The sequence below is a fragment of the Hypanus sabinus genome, chromosome 1 (assembly GCF_030144855.1).
Source record: "Hypanus sabinus isolate sHypSab1 chromosome 1, sHypSab1.hap1, whole genome shotgun sequence".
NCBI classification, from domain to species: Eukaryota; Metazoa; Chordata; class Chondrichthyes; order Myliobatiformes; family Dasyatidae; genus Hypanus; species Hypanus sabinus.
In genome coordinates, this window is record NC_082706.1 from 162,824,105 (window position 1) to 162,847,379 (window position 23,275).

Below are 23,275 nucleotides of genomic sequence, written 5' to 3' on the forward strand. Positions count from 1 at the left end.
AATATACCCAATGACTAGGCTTCTACGCTGATCTATGGCAATGAATTCCACAGATTCACCACCCTCTGGCTAAAGAAACTCCTCATCGTCTCTGTTCCAAAGGAACGTCCTTCTATTGTTAGATTGTGCCCTCTGGTCCTAGATGCCCACTATAGGAAACATCTTCTCTATATCTACTCCACAAGGCCTTTCAATGTACAATAGCTTTCAAGAGATCCCCCTCATTCTTCTAACCTCCAGTGAATACATGCACAGAGCCACCAAACATTCCTCATACATTAACCCTGCCATTCCCAGAATCTTTCTCGTGAACCTCCTCATGACCCTTTCCAATGCAAGCATATCCTTTCTTAGATAATTGGCCAAAAGCTGCTCACAATATTCCAAATGCCGTTTTACCAATAAGCCTCAGCTTTACACCTTGCTTTTATGCCAACATTGCATTGCCTTCCTTATCATTGACTCAGCCTGAAAGTTAACTTCAGGGAATCCTACATAAGGACTCCTAAGTCCTTTTCTTCCTCTGACTTCTGATTGTATTTCCTGTTTAAAAGATAGTCTATGCCTTTATTCCTTCTACCAAAGTGCAAGACCATACTCTTCCCTATACCACATACTGTCGCCATTTTATTAGCTACTGGATTGGAACTCGCTGTGGTCTTCTGCTGCAATAGCCCATCCGCTACAGGAGTCAACATGTTGGGCATTCAGGTGTGCTCTTCTGCACACCACTGTTGTAACACATGATTATTTCAGTTACTGTCGCCTTCCTGTCAGCTTGAAACAGACTGGTCATTCTCCTTTCACCTCTGTTATTAACAAGGCATTTTTGCCCGTAGAAATGCCACTCACTGGTGCAATAAACAAGAAAAAAACTTCCATTCTCTGTAATCTCTAGAGACGGTTATGCATGAAAATCCCAGAAGACCAACAGTTTCTCAAAAAGATGGGGTAGTTTGAGTACGTAATAAAGTGGCCACTAAGTGTATATTGAATTTGTTACTTGTTTGCCCATTCTTCCAACATGTCTAAATCCTTCTGCAGACTCCAGGCTTCCTCAGCACAACCTGCCTCTTCGTCTTTCTTCATATCGACTATAAATCTGGCCACAAATCCATCAATTCTGTTATACAACGTAGAGACATATAATGTGAAAAAGTGGTCCCAATATCTGCAGAACAGATTCAGAGCAAGAAGGCTGTGAGAGGAATGGCTAAGGATTTCCAGAGCGAAGGCGTTTTACTACTCGGGGCGAAAGAGAGGCAAGACTACGCAGGCATATTATGTCAGCCAGTAGAGCAGGAACTGTTTAAAAAGAGGACCGCCATATCCACCAGGCAGTGGAGTAAGAGGTAGCAGAGCGGTAGGGCTTTGGCAGTAATGAGGCAAGGTAAGTTTACCTGTGTTAATTGGGGAAAGGAAGTAGTATGTGTGTGAGGCTGGTTTTCTGTGCTCGGTGTCAGATGTAGGAGGCCCTGGAGTCTCCCAGCCTCCCGGATAGCCATATCTGCACCCAGTGTGTCGAGCTGCAGCTCCTTAGGGACCGAGTTAGGGAACTGGAGAAGCAGCTTGATGACCTTTACCTGGCCAGAGAGAGTGAAGAGGTGATAGAAAGGAGTTATAGGTAGGTGGTCACTCTGGGGCCACGACCAAGAGGGTCACAGCCAGGAGGGGGAAGAGTAAGAGTCAGGTACTAGAGAGTACCCCTGTGGCTGTACCCCTTGACAATAAGTACTCCTGTTTGAATATTGTTGGGGGGAGCAGCCTACTTGGGGGAAGGAACAGTGGCCATGCCTCTGGCACAGAGTCTGCCCTGTGGCTCAGAAGGGTAGGGAAAGGAAGAGAAAGGCAGTAGTGCTAGGGGACTCTATAGTTAGGGGGTCAGACAGGTGATTCTGTGGACGCAAGAAAGAAACTCGGATGGTAGTTTGCCCCCCAGGTGGCAGGATCTGGGATATTTCAGATCGCATCCAAGATAGCCTGCAGTGGGAGGGAGAACAGCCAGAGGTTGTGGTACATATTGGTACCAATGACATAGGTAGGAAAAGAGAAGGGGTCCTGAAGAAAGACTAGAGGGAGTTAGGAAGGAAGTTAAGAAGCAGGACCGCAAAGGTCGTAATCTCTGGATTACTGCCTGTGTGACACGATAGTGAGAATAGGAATAGAATGAGGTGGAGGGTAAATGTGTGGCTGAGGGATTGGAGCAGGGGGCAGGGATTCAGATTTCTGGATCATTGGGACCTCTTTTGGGGCAGGAGTGACCTGTACAAAAAGGACGGATTGCAATTGAATCCCAGGGGGACCAATATCCTGGTGGGGAGGTTTGCTAAGGCTACTGGGGAGAGTTTAAACTAGAATTGTTGGGGGGTGGTGGGAACCGAACTGAAGAGACTGGGGAAGAGGCTGTTGGTTCACAAATAGAGAAAGCTTGGAGACAGTTGTGAGAGAGGATAGGCAGGTGATAGAGAAGGGACGCACTCAGACCAAAGGTTTGAGGCATGTCTATTTTAATGTGACAAGTTATATGAACAAAGCGGATGAGCTTACAGCATGGATCAGAACTTGGAGCTATGATGTGGTGGCCATTACAGAGACTTGGATGGCTCAGGGACAGGAATGGTTACTTCAAGTGCCTGGTTTTAGGTGTTTCAGAAAGCATAGGGAGGGAGGCAGAAGAAGTAGGGGTGTGGCACTGTTGATCAGAGATAGTGTCATGGCTGTAGAAAAAGTGGACGTCATGGAGGGATTGTCTATGGAGTCTCTGTGGGTGACATGCAAAAGGATGTTCCTTTAGCAAAAGGAAGGGGTCAGTAACTTTACTGAGTATTTTTTATAGGCTGCCCAATAGTAACAGGGATATTGAGGAGCAGACAGGGAAAAGGATCCTGGAAAGGTGTAATAATAACAGAGTTGTTGTGATAGGAGATTTTCATTTCCCAAATATCAGCTGGCATCTCCCTAGAGCAAGAGGTTTAGATAGGGTGGAGTTTGTTAGGTGTGTTAAGGAAGGTTTCTTGACACAATATGTAGATAAGCATACAAGAGGAGAGGTTGTACTTGATTTGGTATTGGGAAATGAACCTGGTCAGGTGTCAGATTTCTCAGTGGGAGAGTATTTTGAAGACAGTGATCATAATTCTATCTCCTTTACAATAGTATAGGAGAGAGATAGGAACAGACAAGTTAGAAAAGCATTTAATTGGAGTTAGGGGAATTATGAGGCCATCAGGCAGGAAATTGGAAGCTTAAATTGGGAACAGATGTTCTCAGGAAAAAGTACAGAAGAAATGTGGCAAATGTTCGGGGATATTTGTGTGGAATTCTGCATAGGTACATTCCAATGAGACAGGGAAGTTATGGTAGGGCACAGGAACCATGGTGTACAAAGGCTGTAATAAATCTAGTCAAGAAGAAAAGAAAAGCTTACAAAAGGTTTAGAGAGCTAGGAGATCTAGGAGATTATAAGGTTAACAGGAAGGAGCTTAAAAAGGAAATTAGGAGAGCCAAAAGGGGCCATGAGAAGGCCTTGGTGGGCAGGATTAAGGAAAACCCCAAGGCGTTCTACAAGTATGTGAAGAGCAAGAGGATAAGATATGAAAGAATAGGACCTATCAAGTGTGACAGTGGGGAAAATGTGTATGGAACTGGAGGAAACAGCAGAGCTATTCACTATAGAAAAAGACCTTGGTGATTGTAGTGATGACTTGCAGTGGACTGAAAAGCTTGAGCATGTAAATATTAAGAAAGAGGATGTGCTGGAGCTTTTGGAAAGCATCAAGTTGGTTAAATCACCAGGACTGGATGCGATGTACCCTAGGCTACCATGGGAGGCGAGGGAGGAGATTGCTGAGCCTCTGGCAATGATCTTTGCATCATCAATGGGGACGGGAGAAGTTCTGGAGGATTGGAGGGTTGTGGGTGTTGTTCCCTTATTCAAGAAAGGGAGTAGAGATAGCCCAAGAAATTATAGACCAGTGAGTCTTACTTCAGTGGTCAGTAAGTTGATGGAGAAGATCCTGAGAGGCAGGATTTATGAACATTTGGAGAGGGATAATATGATTGCGAATAGTCAGCATGGCTTTGTAAAGGGCAGGTCGTGCCCTACGAGCCTGATTGAATTTTTTGAGGATGTGACTGAACACATTGATGAAGAAAGAGCAGTAGGTGTAGTGTATATGGATTTCAGCAAAACACTTGATAAGGTACCCCATGCAAGGCTTATTGAGAAAGTGAGGAGGCATGGAATCCAAGGGGCATTGCTTTGTGGATCCAGAACTGGCTTGCCCACAGAAGGCAAAGAGTGGTTGTAGACGGGTCATATTCTGCATGGAGGTCGGTGACCAGTGATGTGCCTCAGGGATCTGTTCTGGGACTTTTACTCTTTGTGATTTTTATAAATGACCTGGATGAGGAAGTGGAGGGATGGGTTAGTAAGTTTGCTAATGACACAAAGGTTGTAGGTGTTGTGGATAGCGTGGGGGACTGTCAGAGGTTACAGCGGGGCATTGATAGCATGCAAAACTGGGCTGAGAAATGGCAGATGGAGTTCAATCCAGATAAGTGTGAAATGGTTCATTTTGGTAGGTCAAATATGATGGCAGAATATAGTATTAATGGCAAGACTCCTGGCAGTGTGGAGGATCAGAAGGATCTTGGGGTCTGAGTCCATAGGACACTCAAAGCAGCTGCACAGGTTGACTCTGTGGTTAAGAAGGCATAAGGTGAATTGGCCTTCCTCAATCATGGAATGGAATTTAGGAGCAGAGAGGTAATGTTACAGCTATATTGGATCCTAGTCAGACCCCACTTGGAGTACTGTGCTCAGTTCTGGTCACCTCACTACAGGAAGGATGTGGAAGCCATAGAAAGGGTGCAGAGGAGATTTTCAAGGATGTTGCCTGGATTGGGGAGCATGCCTTATGAAAATAGGTTGAGTGAATTCAGCCTTTTCTCCTTGGAGTGACGGAGGATGAGAGGTGACTTGATAGAGGTGTATAAGGTGATGAGAGGCATTGATCGTGTGTATAGTCAGAGGCTTTTTCTCAGGGCTGAAATGGTTGCCACAGGAGGACACAGGTTTAAGGTGCTGGGGAGTAGATGTCAGGGGTAAGTTTTTTTACGCAGAGAGTGGTGTGTGCATGGAATAGGCTGCTGGCAACAGTGGTAGAGGCGGATACGATAGGGTCTTTTAAGCGACTTTTGGATAGATACATGGAGCTTACAAAAATAGAGGGTTATGGGTAAGCCTAGTAATTTCTAAGGTTAGGGACATGTTTGGCACAACTTTTTGGGCCAACGGGCCTGTATTGTGCTGTAGGTTTTCTATGTTTCTATGTCTCCAACACCACTCGTCACCAACAGCCAACCAAAAAATGCTCCCTTTTGACTCTTTGCCTCCTGCCAGTCAGCCAATCTTCTATCCATTCTAGTACCTTTCCTGTATACTCTTACCTTATCTTATTTAGCAGCCTCATGGTAAATGCTGATGAGATTGTGGAGGCTTTAGTAATGATCTTTCAGGAATAAATAGGTTTTGACATAGTTCCGAAGAAATGGAAAATTGCAAATGTCACTCCCCTCTTCAAAATGGGAAGAAAGGAAATTATAGGCCAGTTAGTCTAATTTCAGTGATTGAGATGATGTTGGTATCGATTGTTAAGGATGTGGTTTTGGGGTAATAAAAAAGGCTGAGGTAAGCATGGTTTCCTTAAGGGAAAATCTTGCCAGACAAATTTGTTGGAATTCTTTGAAGAAATAACAAACGAGATAGACAAAAGAGAATTGGTGAATGGTGTGTACTTGATTTTCAGAAGGCATTTAACAAGGTGACACACATGAGATTGCTTAACATGTAAAAAGCCCATGGTATTAAAGGAAAGATATTAGCATGGATCGAGCATATGCTGATAGGCAAGAGGGAAAGAGTGCGAATAAAAGGACCCTTTTCTGATTGGCAACTGGTGAATAGTGGTGTTCCACAGGGGTTTGTGTTGGGACCGCTTGTTTTTATGTTATATGTCAATGACTTGGATGATGGAATTGATGGCTTTGTGGCCAAGTTTGCTGATGATATGCAGATAAGTGGAGGGGCAGGTAGTGTTGAGGGTGCAGAGAGGCTACAGAAGGACTTATTAGGAGAATGGGTAAAGAAATAGCAGATGGAATACAGTGTTGAGAAGTGTTACAGTTATGCACTTTGGTAGAAGAAATAATAGCATAAATTATTTCCTAAATGGAGAGAAAATTCAAAAATCTGAGGTGCAGAGGGATTTGGGAGTCCTTGTGCAAGATTCCCTGAAGGTTACTTTGCCAATTATGTTGGTGGTGAAGAAGGTAGAGGTAATGATAGCATTCATTTTGAGAGGACTACAATATAAAAACAAGGATGTAATGTTGAGGCTTTATAAGGCACTGGCAAGGACTCACTTGGAGTATTGTGAGCAGTATTGGGCTCTATATCTAAAAAAGGATATGCTGACATTGGAAAGGGTTCAAAGGAAGCCCATAAAAATGACTCCAGGATTGGAATGCTTATTGTATGAAGAGTGTTTTAATGGCTCAGTGATACTTACTGAAATCTCATTGAAACCTATCGGATGTTGAAAGGTCTCAATAGAGTGGATGTGGAGAGAACACCTACTGTGGTGGGGGAGTCTAGGACCCCAAGACACAGCCTCAGAGTATTAGGATATCAATTTAGAACGGAGATGAGGAAGTATTTCTTTAGCCAGAGAGTGGTGAATCAGATGGTTGTGGATGCCAAGTCAATAGTATGTTTAAGTTAGAGTTTGATAGATTTTTGATTAGTCACTGCATGAAAGGTTACAGGGAGAAACAGGAGATTGTGGCTGAAGGAAATGGATCAAACAGGATGAAATGACAGAGGAGACTTGATGGGCTAAATGACCTAATTCTGCTCCTAGATCTTAAGGTCTTATAATCATCATCTTGTCAAAGGCCTTCTGAAAATCCAAGTAAGCAACATCCACTGACACCTTTGCCTATCTTGTCTGTTATTGTCTCAAAGAAATGCAAGAGATTTGTCAGGCAAGCTTAGCCCTTAATTTCTCCTTAAGGAAACCCTACTGACTTTGGCCTATTTTATCATATGCATCGACGTACCCCTGAACCTCATCCTTAATAATAGGTTAATGATGTGCAACAACATTTTCCAGTCCTCTGGTACTATTCTAGAATCCAGTGAATTTTGGAAGAACTATACTAATGTCTCCACAATCTCTGTAGCTAACTCTTTAAGAACCCTGGGGTGTATACTACCTGGTCCAGATGATTTATCTAGCTTCAAACCTTTCATTTCCCATCTTTCTAAGCACCGTTTCCTTAGTAAAAGCAACTACATTCATTTCTTCCCCAAAAGTCTCAAATTTCTGGCCTACTGTTAGAGTCCTCCAAAGTGAAGACCGACACAAAGTATTTTTGAAATTTGTCCTCCATTCCTATCCCTCCAGTGTCTTTTTCCAGTGGTCCATTATCCACACTCACCTCTCTTTTACTCTTTATATTTTTGAAAAAGGCTTTTGGTATCTTCTTTTATAACACTGGCTTCATATTTCATCTTTTCCTTATTTATTGCTTTCTTAGCTTCTTTCTGTTGGTTTTTAGAAGTTTCACAATCCTTTAGATTCCCACTAACTTTTGCCATATTGTATTCTTTTGCTTTTATGCTGTCCTTACTTCCTTTGTCAGCCACAGTTGGCCCATCCTCCCTCCAGAATATGTCTTCTTCTTTGGTTTGTATCTGCCCTGTGCCCTTCAAGTTTCTCCCATAAACTCCAGCCATTACTATTTCTCTGTCATCACTTGTAGTATCCGCTTCCAATCACCTTTGGTCATCTCCTCTCTCATGCCTCTTTAGTTCCCCTTACTCCACTCTACAGGTACATCTAATTATAGCCTCTCCCTCTCATACTGTAGGGTAAGTTATATCATATTATGGTCATTGCTTCCCAAGGGATTTTTTTTCTTTTGAGATACAGTGCAGAACAGACCTTCCGGCTCAATGAGCCGTGACATCAAACCACCTATCCAACTCAAGCCTAATGTCAGGACAGTTTACAATGGCCAATTAGCCTACTAACAGGTCCAACTGTCAAATGTGGGAGGAAGTTCACTTGGTCACAGTGAGAACAAATGAACTCCTTACAGTTGAACTCCAAACTCCGACGACCTGTGTTGTCATGATACTGCTCTAACTGCTACTATACAGTGGTTCCTTTACCTTAAGCTCCCTAATCAAACCTGGTTCATTACACAACATCCCAACCAGAATTGCCTTTTCCCTAGTGGGCTCAGTCACAAGCTGCTCTTAAAAAGCCATATGATAGACATTCTTTCGGGACCCAACTTCTATTTGATTTTCCCAATCTACCTGCAGAATGAAATCACCTATTGTCCTTTTTTGAGATGTCTTTTATATCTCCCGCTGGAATTTGTATCCCACATCCTGACCATTGTTTAGAGGCTTAGACCCACATCCTGGCTATTCTTTGAAGGCTTGAATGATATAAATCAATTCTGTTATTGCTTTTTGATAGTTACAAGTGATTTTAACTGATCGCCAATATTAGCTTTCACTATCAGAACTAAATGAACTTTGCTGCTGTCCTGGAGAACTTAACCTATTTTAATCCAGAAAGGGCTAACTCTCCTTGAATGTCTAAATAGTGTGTAATCTCAGTAATGTGATCTCACCGATCAAAATTATGCAACTGATAAATATAATTTACTCATTTTACATCAGACCATTACTCTTGCCACACTACAGCCACACACCAGATCAGGTGACAAGTTCTATCTACAGAATCTGTGCAGAAAGTGCACAGATTCTGTGTTAATGTTTTGGGCTGGTCAGAATTTGGCAAAAAATTGGAAACCAAACAAATTTTAAGTTGAGAAGAAGACAAAGCCAATGTATCTGAAAAGATGGAAACCAAGAAGAACTGAATACAAGTAGTGGTGGTGCCAGCTGACAGGAGCTTGTTACCAGCAGTGGGACCTAATGTGATAGGTAACAGGAAGCATAATAAACAGAAGTAATCTGCAAAATGGTCACCTAGCTGGCATTTAGTCTCTCCAATTTTGAGAACACTAAATACAAAAGAATCAGAGGCAAGTCATTACTTCATGCAAAATGACTGATGCAGGCATGTGGTTAAACTCTTACTTAAGGCACACTCAGCATTTTCCTGTTATGCTGATTATTGTATTGCCTAATATCCTACCTTTGATATCCTGAGGTCTAGTCTGAGACCAGATAATTAATTACTGTGAATGCAAGATCACAGTAATTAAGTGCCTGGTCCAAGCAGTGCAATATGCAGAAAAAAGAGCTTAACTCCTGATTGCAAAGGCGTTCATCATTTACAAGGTACAAGTCAAGAGAGTAATGAAATATTCTCTAAATGCCTCAATGAGTGCAGCTTCGAGTAAACTGAAGAATGTTCACTACTTGCCTCAATGAATACAGCTCAGAGCACATTGAAAAATCTTTTCTACTTAGCTCAACGAATGCAGCTCCAAGCACAGAGGAATGTTCTCAAGTTGCCTTGATGAATGCAGCCCCAAGCACACTGAGGAAGCTTGATTTAATTAATAACCAATGAGATACCTGATTTCAACCCTATCAAATCCCGTGCAAGTTCACAATCGACCACCATTCATGGTGCTGAAATTTGCATCATATCAAAATGGATGGCAGCAACTCTCCCAGACTTTAATGGCACAAAATAATGATTAGACCGTTGCAATAAAGAAGACAAATACCAACAACAGCTTGCGTACTCTGCCACCTATGAAACAGTTTTAAATTCCATATCATCTGAGTGGCAGACCTCGTAGTCTGATAGGCAACAGCAAGATCAACTTGGGAGAGATAGGATCATGACTTTGTTATCGTAAGCTGGTATCCATAAATTTTCAGATAATTATAAATAAGGATAAGACTGCACCTTGGAGGAGAGTGGTAAACAGTATTAGGCAGGACTAGGAGATTGGGAGCAGCTGTTATTGTGTAGGTACAATGTAGATCTGATATGGCGAGTTACCTAAAGGCCAGTTAGTCATGGAAAAGACAATGAAACAAGGTTCAGGAACCTTGGATAATGAGAGATGTTGCAAATTTAGTCAAAAAATGAAAATGAGTAAGGCTTAAGAAGTTAAAGTCAGTCAGTACCTTCAAGGAACATAAAAAAGGAGGGAAGTTAAGCAGGGAATCAAGACGGTTAAAATAGGATATGAAATAACTTGAGTGGGAAGGATTAAAGAGAATCCCAAAGCATTGAAAGCAAAAATTTAACTTGAGAGTGAGTAGGGCCACTCCAAGGAGGGAACTGACTTGCCCAAAGAAAACAGAGGACAGTAGAGGGGTGTCTGTAATGAGTGGCATTTCACAAGTATCACTACTGAGACCACTGATGTTTGAAAGTTTCAATGTACATTGATTATCAAAGAATGTTTAAATTATACAACCTTGAGATTTGTTCACTTATAGGCAGCAACAAAGCACAAAACCTGAAAGAACCCAATTTAAAACAAAACTAAATAAAATAATGACCAACACCCAGTGCACAGAGATGGGGAAAAATACAAATCATGCAAACAATAGAAGTTTGTGATATATATAATAGATATAGACAACAATGCAAGTGGTATGCTTAGTACATTTGCAAACGACACAAAAATGGTAGAGTTGTGGATAGTGGGGAAGGTTGTTAAGGATTCAGGGTGAATTCTATCATATTATGTTTACTGTCTCCTGAAGATTCCTTTACCTTAAGCTCCCTAATTAACTCTGGTTTATTAAAAAAAAATCCAGAATTGCCTTTCCCCAAGTGAGCACAACCACAAGCTGCTCTAAAAAGGTATCTCATAGGCATTCTATAAATTCTATCTCTTGGTATCCAGCACCAATCTGATTTTCCATACCTACCTGCATATTGAAATACCCCATGACAATCATAAAATGCCTTATTATATGCCTTTTCTATCTCCTGTTGTAATTTGTATCCCATATCCTGGCTACAATTTGGGGCCTGTAAGTAAAACTCATCAGGGTCCTTTTACCCTTGCAGTTTCTTAACTCTACCCACAAGGTTTCTATATCTTTCAATCATATGTCGCCTCTGTCTAAGGATTTTTACCAATAGATCCACCCTGCCCACTCTGTCTACCTGCCTGTCTTTTCAATACAAATATATCCTTGGATGTTAAGCTCCCAGCTATGAACTTCTCTCAGCCATGACTCTGATGCCCAGAACATCATACGTGCCAATGTCTAACTGCGTTACAAGATCATTTACCTTATTCCATATACTGCATAATATTTGACAGTGAACATTATTAAGAGAGGAGAATTGATCAATCAGTTCTCGAGGTTAACTAGAGGGTCGCTGTTAAAAATTAGAGTTCACCCACTTAAGATAAAGATGAGGCAATTTTCTTTTCTCTCATTAGGTCAAAGATTCATGCAAAATCCAAATAATTTTTCTAAGCACAACAGAACAAGAGTCTTTAAATATTTTTTAAAGAAGAGGCAAATAAGCAAGGGCATATAAGATTAGAGGGGTGGGTTATAATCAGATCAGCTATGGTCTTACTGAACGGTGGAACACGTTTGTGAGGGAAGGATAGCAAGTACTTACTTCTGCTCCTAATATACTTGTTCCTATTGTCATAGGCCAATTAATTTCAGCTGGCCGTAAAGACATCTGAAAGTCTTTACTGGGAATGTGAACTGATGAGCAAAACAGTATGACTGGCACTTCTATTTCATTTATTTTATTTAAATTTCTACATATTTACTGTTGAAAGTATCTTGCCAGCACATTCCAGGCACCAAACTATGCTCAATGTGAAAATATACCCCACATACCTCATAGAACATAAAACGTTTCAGCACAGTAGAGGTTATTCAGCCCCTAAAGTTCCATGGACCTTTCAGCCTTCCCTAAGATCAATCGAACCCTTCTCTCCCACATAGCCCCCCATTTCTCTTGCATCCATATGCCTACCTAAGATTCTCTTAAATGCCCTGAATGTATCTGCCTCAACCAACAGCCCTGGTAGTGTGTTCCATACACCTACCATTCTCAATGTAAAAAAGATACCTCTGATATTCCCCATACACTTTCCTCCAATCACTTTAAAATTATGCCCCTCATATTAGCTAAGCCTCTTAGAAACTTCAATACCTCCATCAAGTCAGTTTCTCTTCCTCACTCACCTCTTCTTAAGACATTCTCTCTAATCCAGGCAGCATCCTTGCAAATATTTTCTGCACCCTCTCTAAACATTCCATATCCTACCTATAAAGGGGCAATCAGAACTGAAAACAATACTTCAGAGTTTAACAGAGTTATAATATTACCTTGCTGCTCTTGAACTTAAACCACGACTAATGAAGGCCATGTTCCTCCACACAGCTAAGAATCATGACATTAACATTGTATTCTGCCTTCAAGTTCAAACTTCCAAAGTGAATCACTTCACACTTCTCCAGACTGAATTCCATCAGTCACTTGTCAGCCCAGCTCTACATCCTATCAATGTCCCATTGTAACAACAAACTTCTGTATTATACGTAGCACCACAAATCTTCCTGTCATTTGTAAAGTTACTATCCCACCCTTCCACTTCCTTATCCAAGTCTTCTATAAAAATCACAAAAAACAGGGTCCCAGAATTGAAACCCTCCAAAATACCACTCGTCCCTGACTTCCAGGCAGAATATACCTCAGTTACTATGACCCTCTGTCTTCTGTGAGCAAGCCAATTCTGAATTCATGCAGCCAACTTTCCCTGGATCCCATATCTCCTCACTTTCTGAATAAACCTACCACAGGGAACTTTGTTAATGGCTCTACTAAAATCTCCTTCAAACTTATCCCTTGTCACTTTAAATGCATGTTCTCTAATAGTTGACATTTTTCTCTGAAAAAAGGACTCTGATTATCTACCCCATATGTGCCTTATAATTTTATAAACCTCTAACAGATCTTCCCTTGGCCTCCAGCACTCCAGAGCAAACAGTCACTGTTTGTCCAAACTCTCTTATCCAACCTGCATCCTGGTGAATACAGCTTAAGGAGAAAGGGAAAGGGGAGGCGAATGGGAGGGGATAACTGTATAAAGGAATTACAGAAACAAAGCAGAAAGGGTTGGGGAGGGGAAAATATGGCTTGAGGTGGGATGCTAGGCTCACAGCTCTATAGTTACCATTTTTGAAAAGGGGGGCTATGTTTGCTGTTTTCCAGCTATCTGATACCTTATGTTCTGTGATGTTATAAAAACCTCAGCTAGAGCCCCAGCAATCTCCCCTTGCCATCCACTGTAGCCTGTGAAAAATCCCTGTCCTGGGAGTTTACCCATCTTTAAGCCAGCAAGGACATTGAACACCTCCCCTTTACTTATGCAGACCTGCACTAGAATTTCATTTACTCTTTCACAACATACTCCAAGTACAAAGTCTGTATCCTTTGTGAATAAAGATGAAAAGTATTCATTTAGAATATAGAGTCAGAGCCATATTCATAGAGCTCTACAGCACAGAAACAAGTCCTTCGACCCATCTAGTCAATGACGAACTATTATTCTGCCTAGTCCCATCGACCTGCACCTTCAAACTCCTCCCATCCATAGTATTGACGTGACTCAGACACCGCTGTAGATTGAACAACCACGTTTATTCAACAGACTTCCATTTTCTTTAACCCCCGTTCTGACCTAGAATATTCATACAGTACATTACACTCCCCTTCTCAAGATTTTTTTTTACAACACTGTGAATACCACAGTGGTATACAAGGATACCAAAACAATGCCTTTCTTACACTGCAGCAGCCATGACATAAATTTGAAAAAACATCTTAACTTCTTATACTGTATTCTACATTGAATCTTACATACTAACAGCAGTATATTTTCTTTTACTAACATAGACTAATAAACCTTTTATTTCACACCTTGGAACTTATAGCATGTGACTTTGCCTCAAACTGTGTGAGACTGTAGGTAGATCTAGTCTCTGTATCTAGCTGGAAGTTTGACTTGTCTCCCAGACCATGTGCGATACGATTGTGACTGTGCATGTCCTTCATCAGTGTCAGTCTCTCGAGTGACCTCTGTGTCTTAGCGGTCTGCGTTTCAACCTTGGTTGGCCTGCACCGAACCTTCACCTTCATTGCGTCATGGGGTTTTGTCACACCCCTCACTCTTGGTGTTGTTTGTTTCCATGTCTGTATCTGTGGAAATGTCCTGTGCATCTGTACGTGGAAACTCCCTCTCGCCTGTCTTCAGCAGATGCTTCCTGTTCCTCCTGTAGACTCTTCCATCTGGCGTGCAAACTATGAAGGATCTTGGTTGCTGATGCCTGTTCACAACCATAGCTGGCTGCCAAGTGTCTCCTCTCTGTACTCTGACATTTTCACCTGTATGCAGATCTGGCAACTGTCTTGTATGTTTGTCATAGTAGCTCTTTTGCTTTATTTGCTTGTACTTTTGCTTGTCATGTACTTGAGCATTACCTTCAGGAGTCAGTAGAGTTGTGGATGTTGGCAGTTTGGACTTCAGATGATGTCCCATCAACAGCTGCGCTGGAGAGAACCCCACACCCTCGATCGGTGTGTTGCAATATTCAAGCAGAGCAATGTAAGGGTCACCATTGCTGCTTTGTGCCTTCTTGAGCATGTTCTTGACAGTTTGTACAGTTCTCTCTGCTTGTTCATTAGACTGTGCATGCCCTGGACTGGAAGTGACATGTTGAAATTCCCAGCTTTCTGAGAACCCTCTGAACTCACCACTGGCATATTGTGGACCATTGTCACTGATGACAATATCTGGAATACCATGTCTTGCGAATGTCGACATCATCCCTCTTCTGACACCATGTAGTATTGACGTGACTCGGACACCTCTGTAGATTGAACCACCACGTTTATTCAACAGACTTCCATTTTCTTTAACCCCCGTTCTGACGTCATACACACTCTGACCTAGAATATTCACACAGTACATTACAACACCCATATACGTATCCAAATTTCTCTTGAAAGTTGAAATAAAACTTACATCCGTCACTTCTGCCTGCAGCTTGTTCCACACTCTCATCACCCTTCTTCTGAGTGAAGAAGCTCCCCCTCAAGTTCCCCTTAAACAGTTCACCTTTCATCATGACTTCTAGTTCTAGTCTTACTGAACCTCAGTGAAAAATGCCTGCTTACATATACAGTCAATGCCACTCATAATTTTATGTATTGGTACCTCTACTGTGATTCCTCTAAATGCCGGAACATAAAGTCCTAACCTATTCAACCTTTCCCTGTAACTCAGGTCCTTATGTCCTGGCAACATTCTTGTAGATTTTCTCTGTACTCTTTCAATCTTATAAATATCTTTCCTGTAGGCAGGTGACTAGAACTGCACAAAATGCTCCAAATTAGGCCTCACCAACATCTTATACAACTTCAATATAAATTCCCATCTCCTGTACTAAGTACTTTGAATTGTAAAGTTCAATGTGCCAAAAGCTCTCAAAATGACCCTAACTACTTGTGAAGCCACTTTCAAGGAATTATGAGTCTGTATTCCCACATCCTTCTGTTCTAACACAGTCCTCAGAGCCTTACTGTTTACTGTATAAATTCTGCCATGGTTTGTCCTCCCGAAGTCCAATACTTCACACTTGTTTATATTTATATCCATCTGCCATTTTTCAGCCCATTTTTCCAGTTGGTCCAGATCCCACTGCAAGCTTTGAAAGCCTTCTTCACTGTCCATTACACCTCCAATGTTGGTGTCATCAGCAAATTTGCTAAATCAGATTACCACATTATTGTGCAAATCCTAACATAGATGACAAACATCAATGGACCCAGCACAGAAACCTATGATGCACTACTAGTCACAGGCTTCCAGTCAGAGAGGAAACCATCTATTACCACTCTCTGGCTTCTCCAGTGAAGCCAATGTTGAATCCAATTTACTACTTCATCCTGAATGCTAGGTCACTGAACCTTCTTGACCAACTTCCCATGTGGGACAATTTCAAAGGCATTGCTAAATTCCATCTGAGCCACATCCAGTAATTTTCTGACTGACCTACTCAAAAAGCTTTATAAGATTGGTCAGACAAGACCTATCATGCACAAAGCCTTGTTGATTATCACTAATCAGTCCCTATTTTAATGTAGATGCAAAAGAATCATTTAAGATCTTCCCCATCCCTTTCTGCTCCATGCATAGAAGACAATGCTGATCTTCAAGAGGACCAATTTTATCCTTTGCTATCCTCTTGTTTTTAGTATCTCTGTAAAAGCACCGCGGATTCTCCATCATCTTGCCTGCTAAAGCAATCTCACGCCTTCATTAAGTCGCTCCTGATTTCTCTCTTAAATGTTTTCTTGCATTTCTTATATCCCTCAAGAATCTCTTTTGTTCCTTGCTGTTCATATTGTTATTCACCCCCTCCTCTTCTTTTCCTTCATAACCAGGGCCTCAATATATTAAATATAAAGACCATTAAATATAAGAGCAGAAATAGACCATCTAGCCCTTCAAGTCTGTTCCACCATTCTACCATGGCTGATCCCTTTTTTCTATCTCCTCCTCAAGCCCAGTACCCGGCCTTCTCCCTGTAACCTTTGATGCCATGTCCAATCAAGAACCTTGTGTACTTTTGTGGCTCCACACACAGATTGCCTTTGTTCTGCCTAATGGCCCCCACTTTTTCCCAAATGATTCTTTTGCCCTTAGCATACTTAAAGACTTCAGATTCACCATTAATCTGTCTGACACTGATTGTTCGTGACACCTCTTAGCCTTTCTAAATTAATTTCTAAGCAGCTCTCTACACTTTTTGATATTCATAACGCACCTCACCTGCTGTTAGTTCCTGACATATGACTATATGACATTAAGACCATAAGACATAGGAGCAGAATTAGGTCACTCAGTCCATCGAGATTGCTCCGCCATTCCATCATGGTTGATCCCAGATCCCACTCAACTCTATACACCTGCCTTCTCGCCATATCCTTTGATGGCCTGACTGGTCAGGAAACTATCAACTTCTGCCTTAAATATACGCACAGACTTAGTCTCCACTGCAGTCTGTGGCAGAGCGTTCCACAGATTCATAACTCTCTGGCTGAAAAAATTCCTCCATGCCTCTGTTCTAAGGGTCACCCCTCAACTTAGAGGCCGTGCCTTCTAGTTCTGTATGCTCCCACCATAGGAAACATCCTCTCCACATCCTCCCTATCTAGTTCTTTCAACATTTGGTAGGTTTCAATGAGATCCTCCTGCATTCTTCCAGTGAGTACAGGCCCAAAGCTACCAAACACTCCTCATATGTTAACCCCATTCATTCCTGAAATCATCCTTGCGAACCTCCTCTGGAATCTCTCTAATGACAACACACCCTTTCTGAGATATGAGGCCCAAAACTGACAGTACTCCAAGTGCGGTCTGCTGAGTTTCTTAGGCTCAGCATTATCTCCTTGTTGTTATATTCTATTCCCCTTTACGTATGTACCAACATTGCATTTGTCTTCTTTACCACAGACTCAACCTGTAAATTAACCTTTGGGGACTCCTAAGTCCCTCTGCACCTCTGAACCTTCTCCCCATTTAGATAATAGTCCGCACTATTGTTCCTTTTACCAAAATGCACTATCATACATTTCCCAACACTGTATTCCATCTGCCTTTTTTTTGCCCATTCTTCCAATTTGTCCAAGTTCTGCTGCAATCGCATTGCTTCCTCAGCACTGCCTACCCCTCCACCTATCTTCATATCATCTGCAAACTTTGTTACAAAGTCATCAATTCCATTATCTAAATAATTGACAAACAATGTGAAAAGTAGTAGTCCTAACACTGACCCCTGAGGAACACCACTAGTCACCGGCAGTCAACCAGATAAGACCCCTTTTTCCACTCGCTGCCTCCTGTCTGTCAGCCATTCTGCTATTCATGCCAGTATCTTTCTTGTAATGCCGTAGGATTTTATCTTGTTAAGCAGCCTCATGTGTGGCACCTTATCAAATTCCTTCTGAAAATCCAAGTAAATGACATCCACTACCTCTCCTTTGTCCACCCTGCTTGTTACTTCCTTGAAGAATTCTAACAGATTTGTCAGGCAAGATTTTCCTTTACAGAAACCATGCTGACTTTGACTTATTTTATCATTAGTCTCCAAGTACCTCAAATCACCATCTTTAATAATAGACTCTGACTCTTTTCCAACCACTGAAATTAGGCTAACTAGCCTATAATTTCCTTTCTTTTACCTTCCTCCTTTCTTAAAGAGTGGAGTGATAATTGCAATCTTCTCGTCCTCCAAGACCATGTCAAAATCAAGTGATTCTTGTAAGATTATGACCAATGCATCCATTATCTATTCAGCAACCTCTCTCAGAATTCTGGGATGTAATCCATCGAGCCCAGGTGACTTATCCAACTTAAGACCTTACCAAGCACATTTTCTTTGCAGGCGCTCACTCCTGCTTCCTGACACTCATGGACCTCTGGCACACTGCTAGTATCTTCCACAGTGAAGACTGAGGCAAAGTCCCCATCAAGTTCATCTGCCATTTCTTTGTCTGCCATTACTACCTCACCAGAATCATTTTCCAGTGATCCAATATCAACTCACCTCCCTTTTACTCCTTATATAAAAAAAACATTTGATATCCTACTTTATATTATTGGCTAGTCTGCCTTCATATTTCATCTTTTCCCTTCTTATAGTTTTTTTCCAGTTGCTTTTTGTTGGATTTTAAAAGCCTCCCACTCACTTTTGCTACCTTATGTGTTCATTCCTTGGCTTTTATGCAGTCTATAACTTCCTTTGTTTGCCACAGTTGCCTACCCCTGCCATTTGAGAACAACTTCTTCTGTGGGACAATCTATCTGACACTTCGTGAATTATTCCCAGAAACTTCAGTCATTTCTGCTCTGCTGTCATTCACTTCTTTTTTTCTCTCTCTCTGTTTATCCAATTCTCAATATCTCTTGATATTGCAAATTCATTAAACTTGTTATCTCAGTTCCTATCTCTGCAGATCCTAAGCTGGTCTAAAAAATTATGTGATATCTCCTTTGAATGCTTCCCAATGGTCAGAAGTAAACTTAACTACAAGTAGATGTCACCAAACTACCTTTTTTTCCAGGTCCTATCTTGTTATTTATAATAGTTTATCCTGAGTTAAACCTTTATTATTATTATTATTATTATTATTTTTCCATATTATTTTTGCTATTATTATTATTATTATTATTATTATTATTATTATTATTATTATTATTATTATTATTATTATTATTATTATTATTATTTTTTTTTTCTTTCTGTAACCCCTTTAAAACATATGGAGTTATGGTCACTATTTACACTTGATCAGCTCCCCAAGATAAAGTCCAGGAATGCTTCTCTGTTGCTGGGCTATTTATATATTACATCAAAAAGGTATCCTGGGCATACCTCAAAAATCCCATTCCCCTCTAAAGCAATCATAGTTAGCATTTGGGAAACTGAAATCCTCCAGTACAATAAGCTTACTTTTATTGTATCTCTCTGATATGTGCCCCCATATCTGTTCCTCTAACTTGTTGACTGAATTGTAATACATCACCAGCAAATAATAATCTGAACTCTACCTGTATAGCCTTGTTTGAGGAACTTTCTACAATATCCCCCCTCAATACTGAAATAATACATTCTTTGAGTAACAGTGTAACACCTTGTCCCCTTTTAATCCTCATCCTGTTTCACCTGAAAATTCTATATCCTGGGATACTGAGTTTGCAGCCCTGTCCATCCTTCAAATATGCCTCAGCAATAGCAACAATAGCATAGATCCCAGTGTTAATTAATGCTTTGAGCTCATCTACTTTACTGGTTATACTCCTTGCATTTACATAATGCAATTTAGCTTTTTATTCACATGATGTTCACAGAAGAGAATCACTCTTTGCATTCCTGAGATGTAAGAAATGTCCTGTCACAGATTGCTAAAGAAGTTTGATTTGTATTCTTTATAACTTAGAAGAATGAGGGGCTAAGACTATTAATACTGAGGGACTTTAGGGTGACAAGTGTCAGGACACCAATTTCTTGTTTGGTTAGTGATACTTGCAATGTGGTGAAACCTTCTGGGTTTTTTTAAAACTGATTTTTGAGCAAGTATACTATGGCTGCAATTTGATTGTTTACACCATATACTACAAATTGTTTTATCATCCTTATTTTGAAATATCATTATACATCATTTTGTGGCATCCCTCCAAGAATCTTAATTGCATTTTAAAACAATTTATCATAGATAAAACACAAGGGATCTTCAGTCATTTCAAACCCAAGCAAGAAATAAAAAATATTCGCTGACATTCTAAAACATTGGTCACAGGTTTGTATTGCCACTGTCGACAACAGAGTCATATGTAGCACACAGTCACATCTAATACTCTTTTATTTCAAAGATGACATTTGTAAGTGTTTTTCAAAAACAATGTACAACAAAGACTACTAGGCCAAAGGTAGTGAAAGCAAAAATGAATATCTAACAGAAGATAATGCACTGCTAGTGGTGCATTGCTGATTTTACTTCATGAGTGTGAAAGACCCATCATTTGCAAGTACTGCAGGCACAAGTGAATTATGAGGTTTTGTAAGTAAACTAAACTCAGATAAGCAATCAGTATAATCTGCAGTTTATGCATAAAACCATAAGAAGTAGGAGCAGAATTAGGCCACTTGCCCAACAAGTCTACTCCATCATTTCATTATGGCTGATCCAATTTTCCTCTTGTCTCCAATCTCCTGCCTTCTCCTGGTATCCCTTCATGCCCCACCAATCAAGGATCTATGAACCTCTGCTTAAATATACATAAAAGTTTGGCCTCCATAACAGCCTGTGGCAAAGAATTCCACAGATTCACCACTCTGCCTAAAGAAATTCCCCCTTATTTCCATTCTAAAAGGATGCCCTTCTATTCCGAGGCTGTGTACAGTGCTCTTAGACTCTCTCACCTTAGGAAACATCCTCTCCACATCTAGTCTATCAAGGCCTTTCACCATTTGATGGTTTCCTCTGAATTCCAGTGAATACAGGACCTGAGCTATCAAATGTTCTTCATGTGTCAAGCCACTCAATTGTAGTATCATTTTCGTGAACCTTCTTTGAAACCACAATAGTTACAGCACATCCTTTCTAAGGGGCCCAAATCTGCTCACGATCCTCCAAGTGACACCTCATCAGTGCTTTATACCTCTTAAAATAAATGATAACATTGCATTTGCCTTCCTCACCACAGACTCAACCTGCAAATTCACCTTTATGGAATCCTGCACAAGGACTCCAAAGTCCCTTTGCACCTCAGTATTTTTATATTTTCTTCCCATTTAGAAAATAATCAACCCTTTCATTTCTTCTATCAAAGTGCATGACCATTCACTTCCAGACACTGTATACCACCTGTCAATTCTTTACACATTCTCTCAATCTGTCTAAGTCCTTCTGTAGCCTCTCTACTTCCTCAAAATTCCTCAAACTTTGCAGCAAAACCATCAATTCTATCATCTAAGTCATTGACATGTACATAAAAAAGAAGCGGTCCTAACACAGACCTCTGTGGAACACAACTAGTCACTGTTAGGGAGCCAGAAAGGTCTCCCTTAATCTCACTCTTTGCCTCTGCCAATCAACCACTGCTTTATCCATGCCAGAATCTTTCCTGTAATACCATGGGCTTGTAGCCTGTTAAGCAGCCTCTTGTGTGGCAACTTGTCAAAGGCCTTCTGAAAATCTAAGTACACAACATCAACTGATTCTCCATTGTCTATCCTGCTTGTTATTTCTTCAAAGAATTCCAACAGATTTATCAGGCAAGATTTTCCCTTGAGAAAATCATGCTGACTATGGCCTATTTTATCATGTGCCTCTAAGTACCCTGAGTACTCATCCTTAATAATCGACTCCAACATCTTCCCAACCACTGAGGTCAGCCTAACTGGCATATAGTTTCCTTTCTTCTGCCTCTCTCCCTTCTTGAAGAGTGGACTTGCACTTACAATTTTCCAGTCTTCTGGAACCATTCCAGAATCTAGTGATTCATGAAAGATCATTACACTTCAGCCACCTTTTTCAGAACCATGGGGTGTAGTCCAGGTAACTTACTAGTTTCCCAATAACCTCCTCTCTGTTAGTGGTAACTTTACACACTTACATGCCCCCTGACATCTGGAACTTCCACCATACTGCTGGTGTCTTCCACCATGAAGACTGATGCAAAATACATATTTAGTTTGTCCACCATTTCATAGTTCCCCCATTAGTACCTCTCCAGCATCTTTTTCCAGTGGTCCAATATTCACTCTCACTTTTCTATTACACTTCATGGACCAGAAGAAAATTCTGGTATCCTCTTTAATATCATTGGCTAGCTTACTTACGTATTCCATTTTTTATGTTGGCTTTAACTTCTCGTGTTAACCATGGTTGTGTCATCTTGCCTTTAGAATGTATATATCCTGTGCCTTTTGAATCAATTCCAGCCATTGCTGCTCTGCCTTCATCCCTGCCTGTGTTCTTTACCAATCAGTTCTGGCCAGCTCCTCTCTCATGCCGCTGCAATTTCCTTAATTCCACTGTAATACTTCTTGAATTTCAGGGTGAATTCAATCATATTATGATCGCTTGTCCCTAAGGGTTCTTTTATCTTAGCTCTCTAATTAGTTCTGGTTCATTGCACAACACCCAATCCAGAATAACTGATCCTCTAGTGGACTCAAGGGACACAATGATTCAACACCTTTTGACCCTATGTGACCTTTTTCTTATGATTTGATTTTATTTTTTACTTACAAAGCAACACCACCCCTTCTGCCTTCCTGCCTGTCCTTTTGATATAATGTGTATCCTTGGACATTAAGCTCCCAGCTATAATTTTCTTTCAGCCATGATTCAGTGATGCCTACAACATCATACCAGCTAATCTGCTACTGTGCTTCAAGTTCAACTACCTTATTCTGTACACTGCACTCATTCAAATACAACACCTTCAGTCTGTATTCACCCTTTTCAGTTTTGTCCACCTTTTACATTGCAATTCATCCTGTTGACTTCAATTTTGCCCTATCAACAGCCTCTCCTCACAAAACATTGCCTCTGTTTGTAAACTAGCTACCTCATCTTTAGCACCATTATCCGCCTTTCCTACAACACTACTTGCACTGAAATATATGATGCTAGGGACACTA

The 23,275-nt window shown here is 40.9% G+C and overlaps 1 protein-coding gene across 14 annotated transcripts in view; it reads right to left on the minus strand.

Moving 5' to 3' along the window:
• LOC132399618 (coiled-coil domain-containing protein 178) overlaps positions 1-23,275 on the minus strand; it is a 310,549-nt gene that overhangs the window by 11,339 nt on the left and 275,935 nt on the right. The window contains exon 21 of one of the 14 annotated variants that reach the window (XM_059980224.1): positions 13,697-15,008. The exons of the other annotated variants lie outside the window; for them this stretch is intronic. Coding sequence (XP_059836207.1) covers positions 14,955-15,008 — 54 coding nt within the window. The 3' untranslated portion in view covers positions 13,697-14,954. Of the gene's footprint in view, positions 1-13,696; positions 15,009-23,275 lie in introns of those variants that run through there. 14 annotated transcript variants of the gene reach the window in all.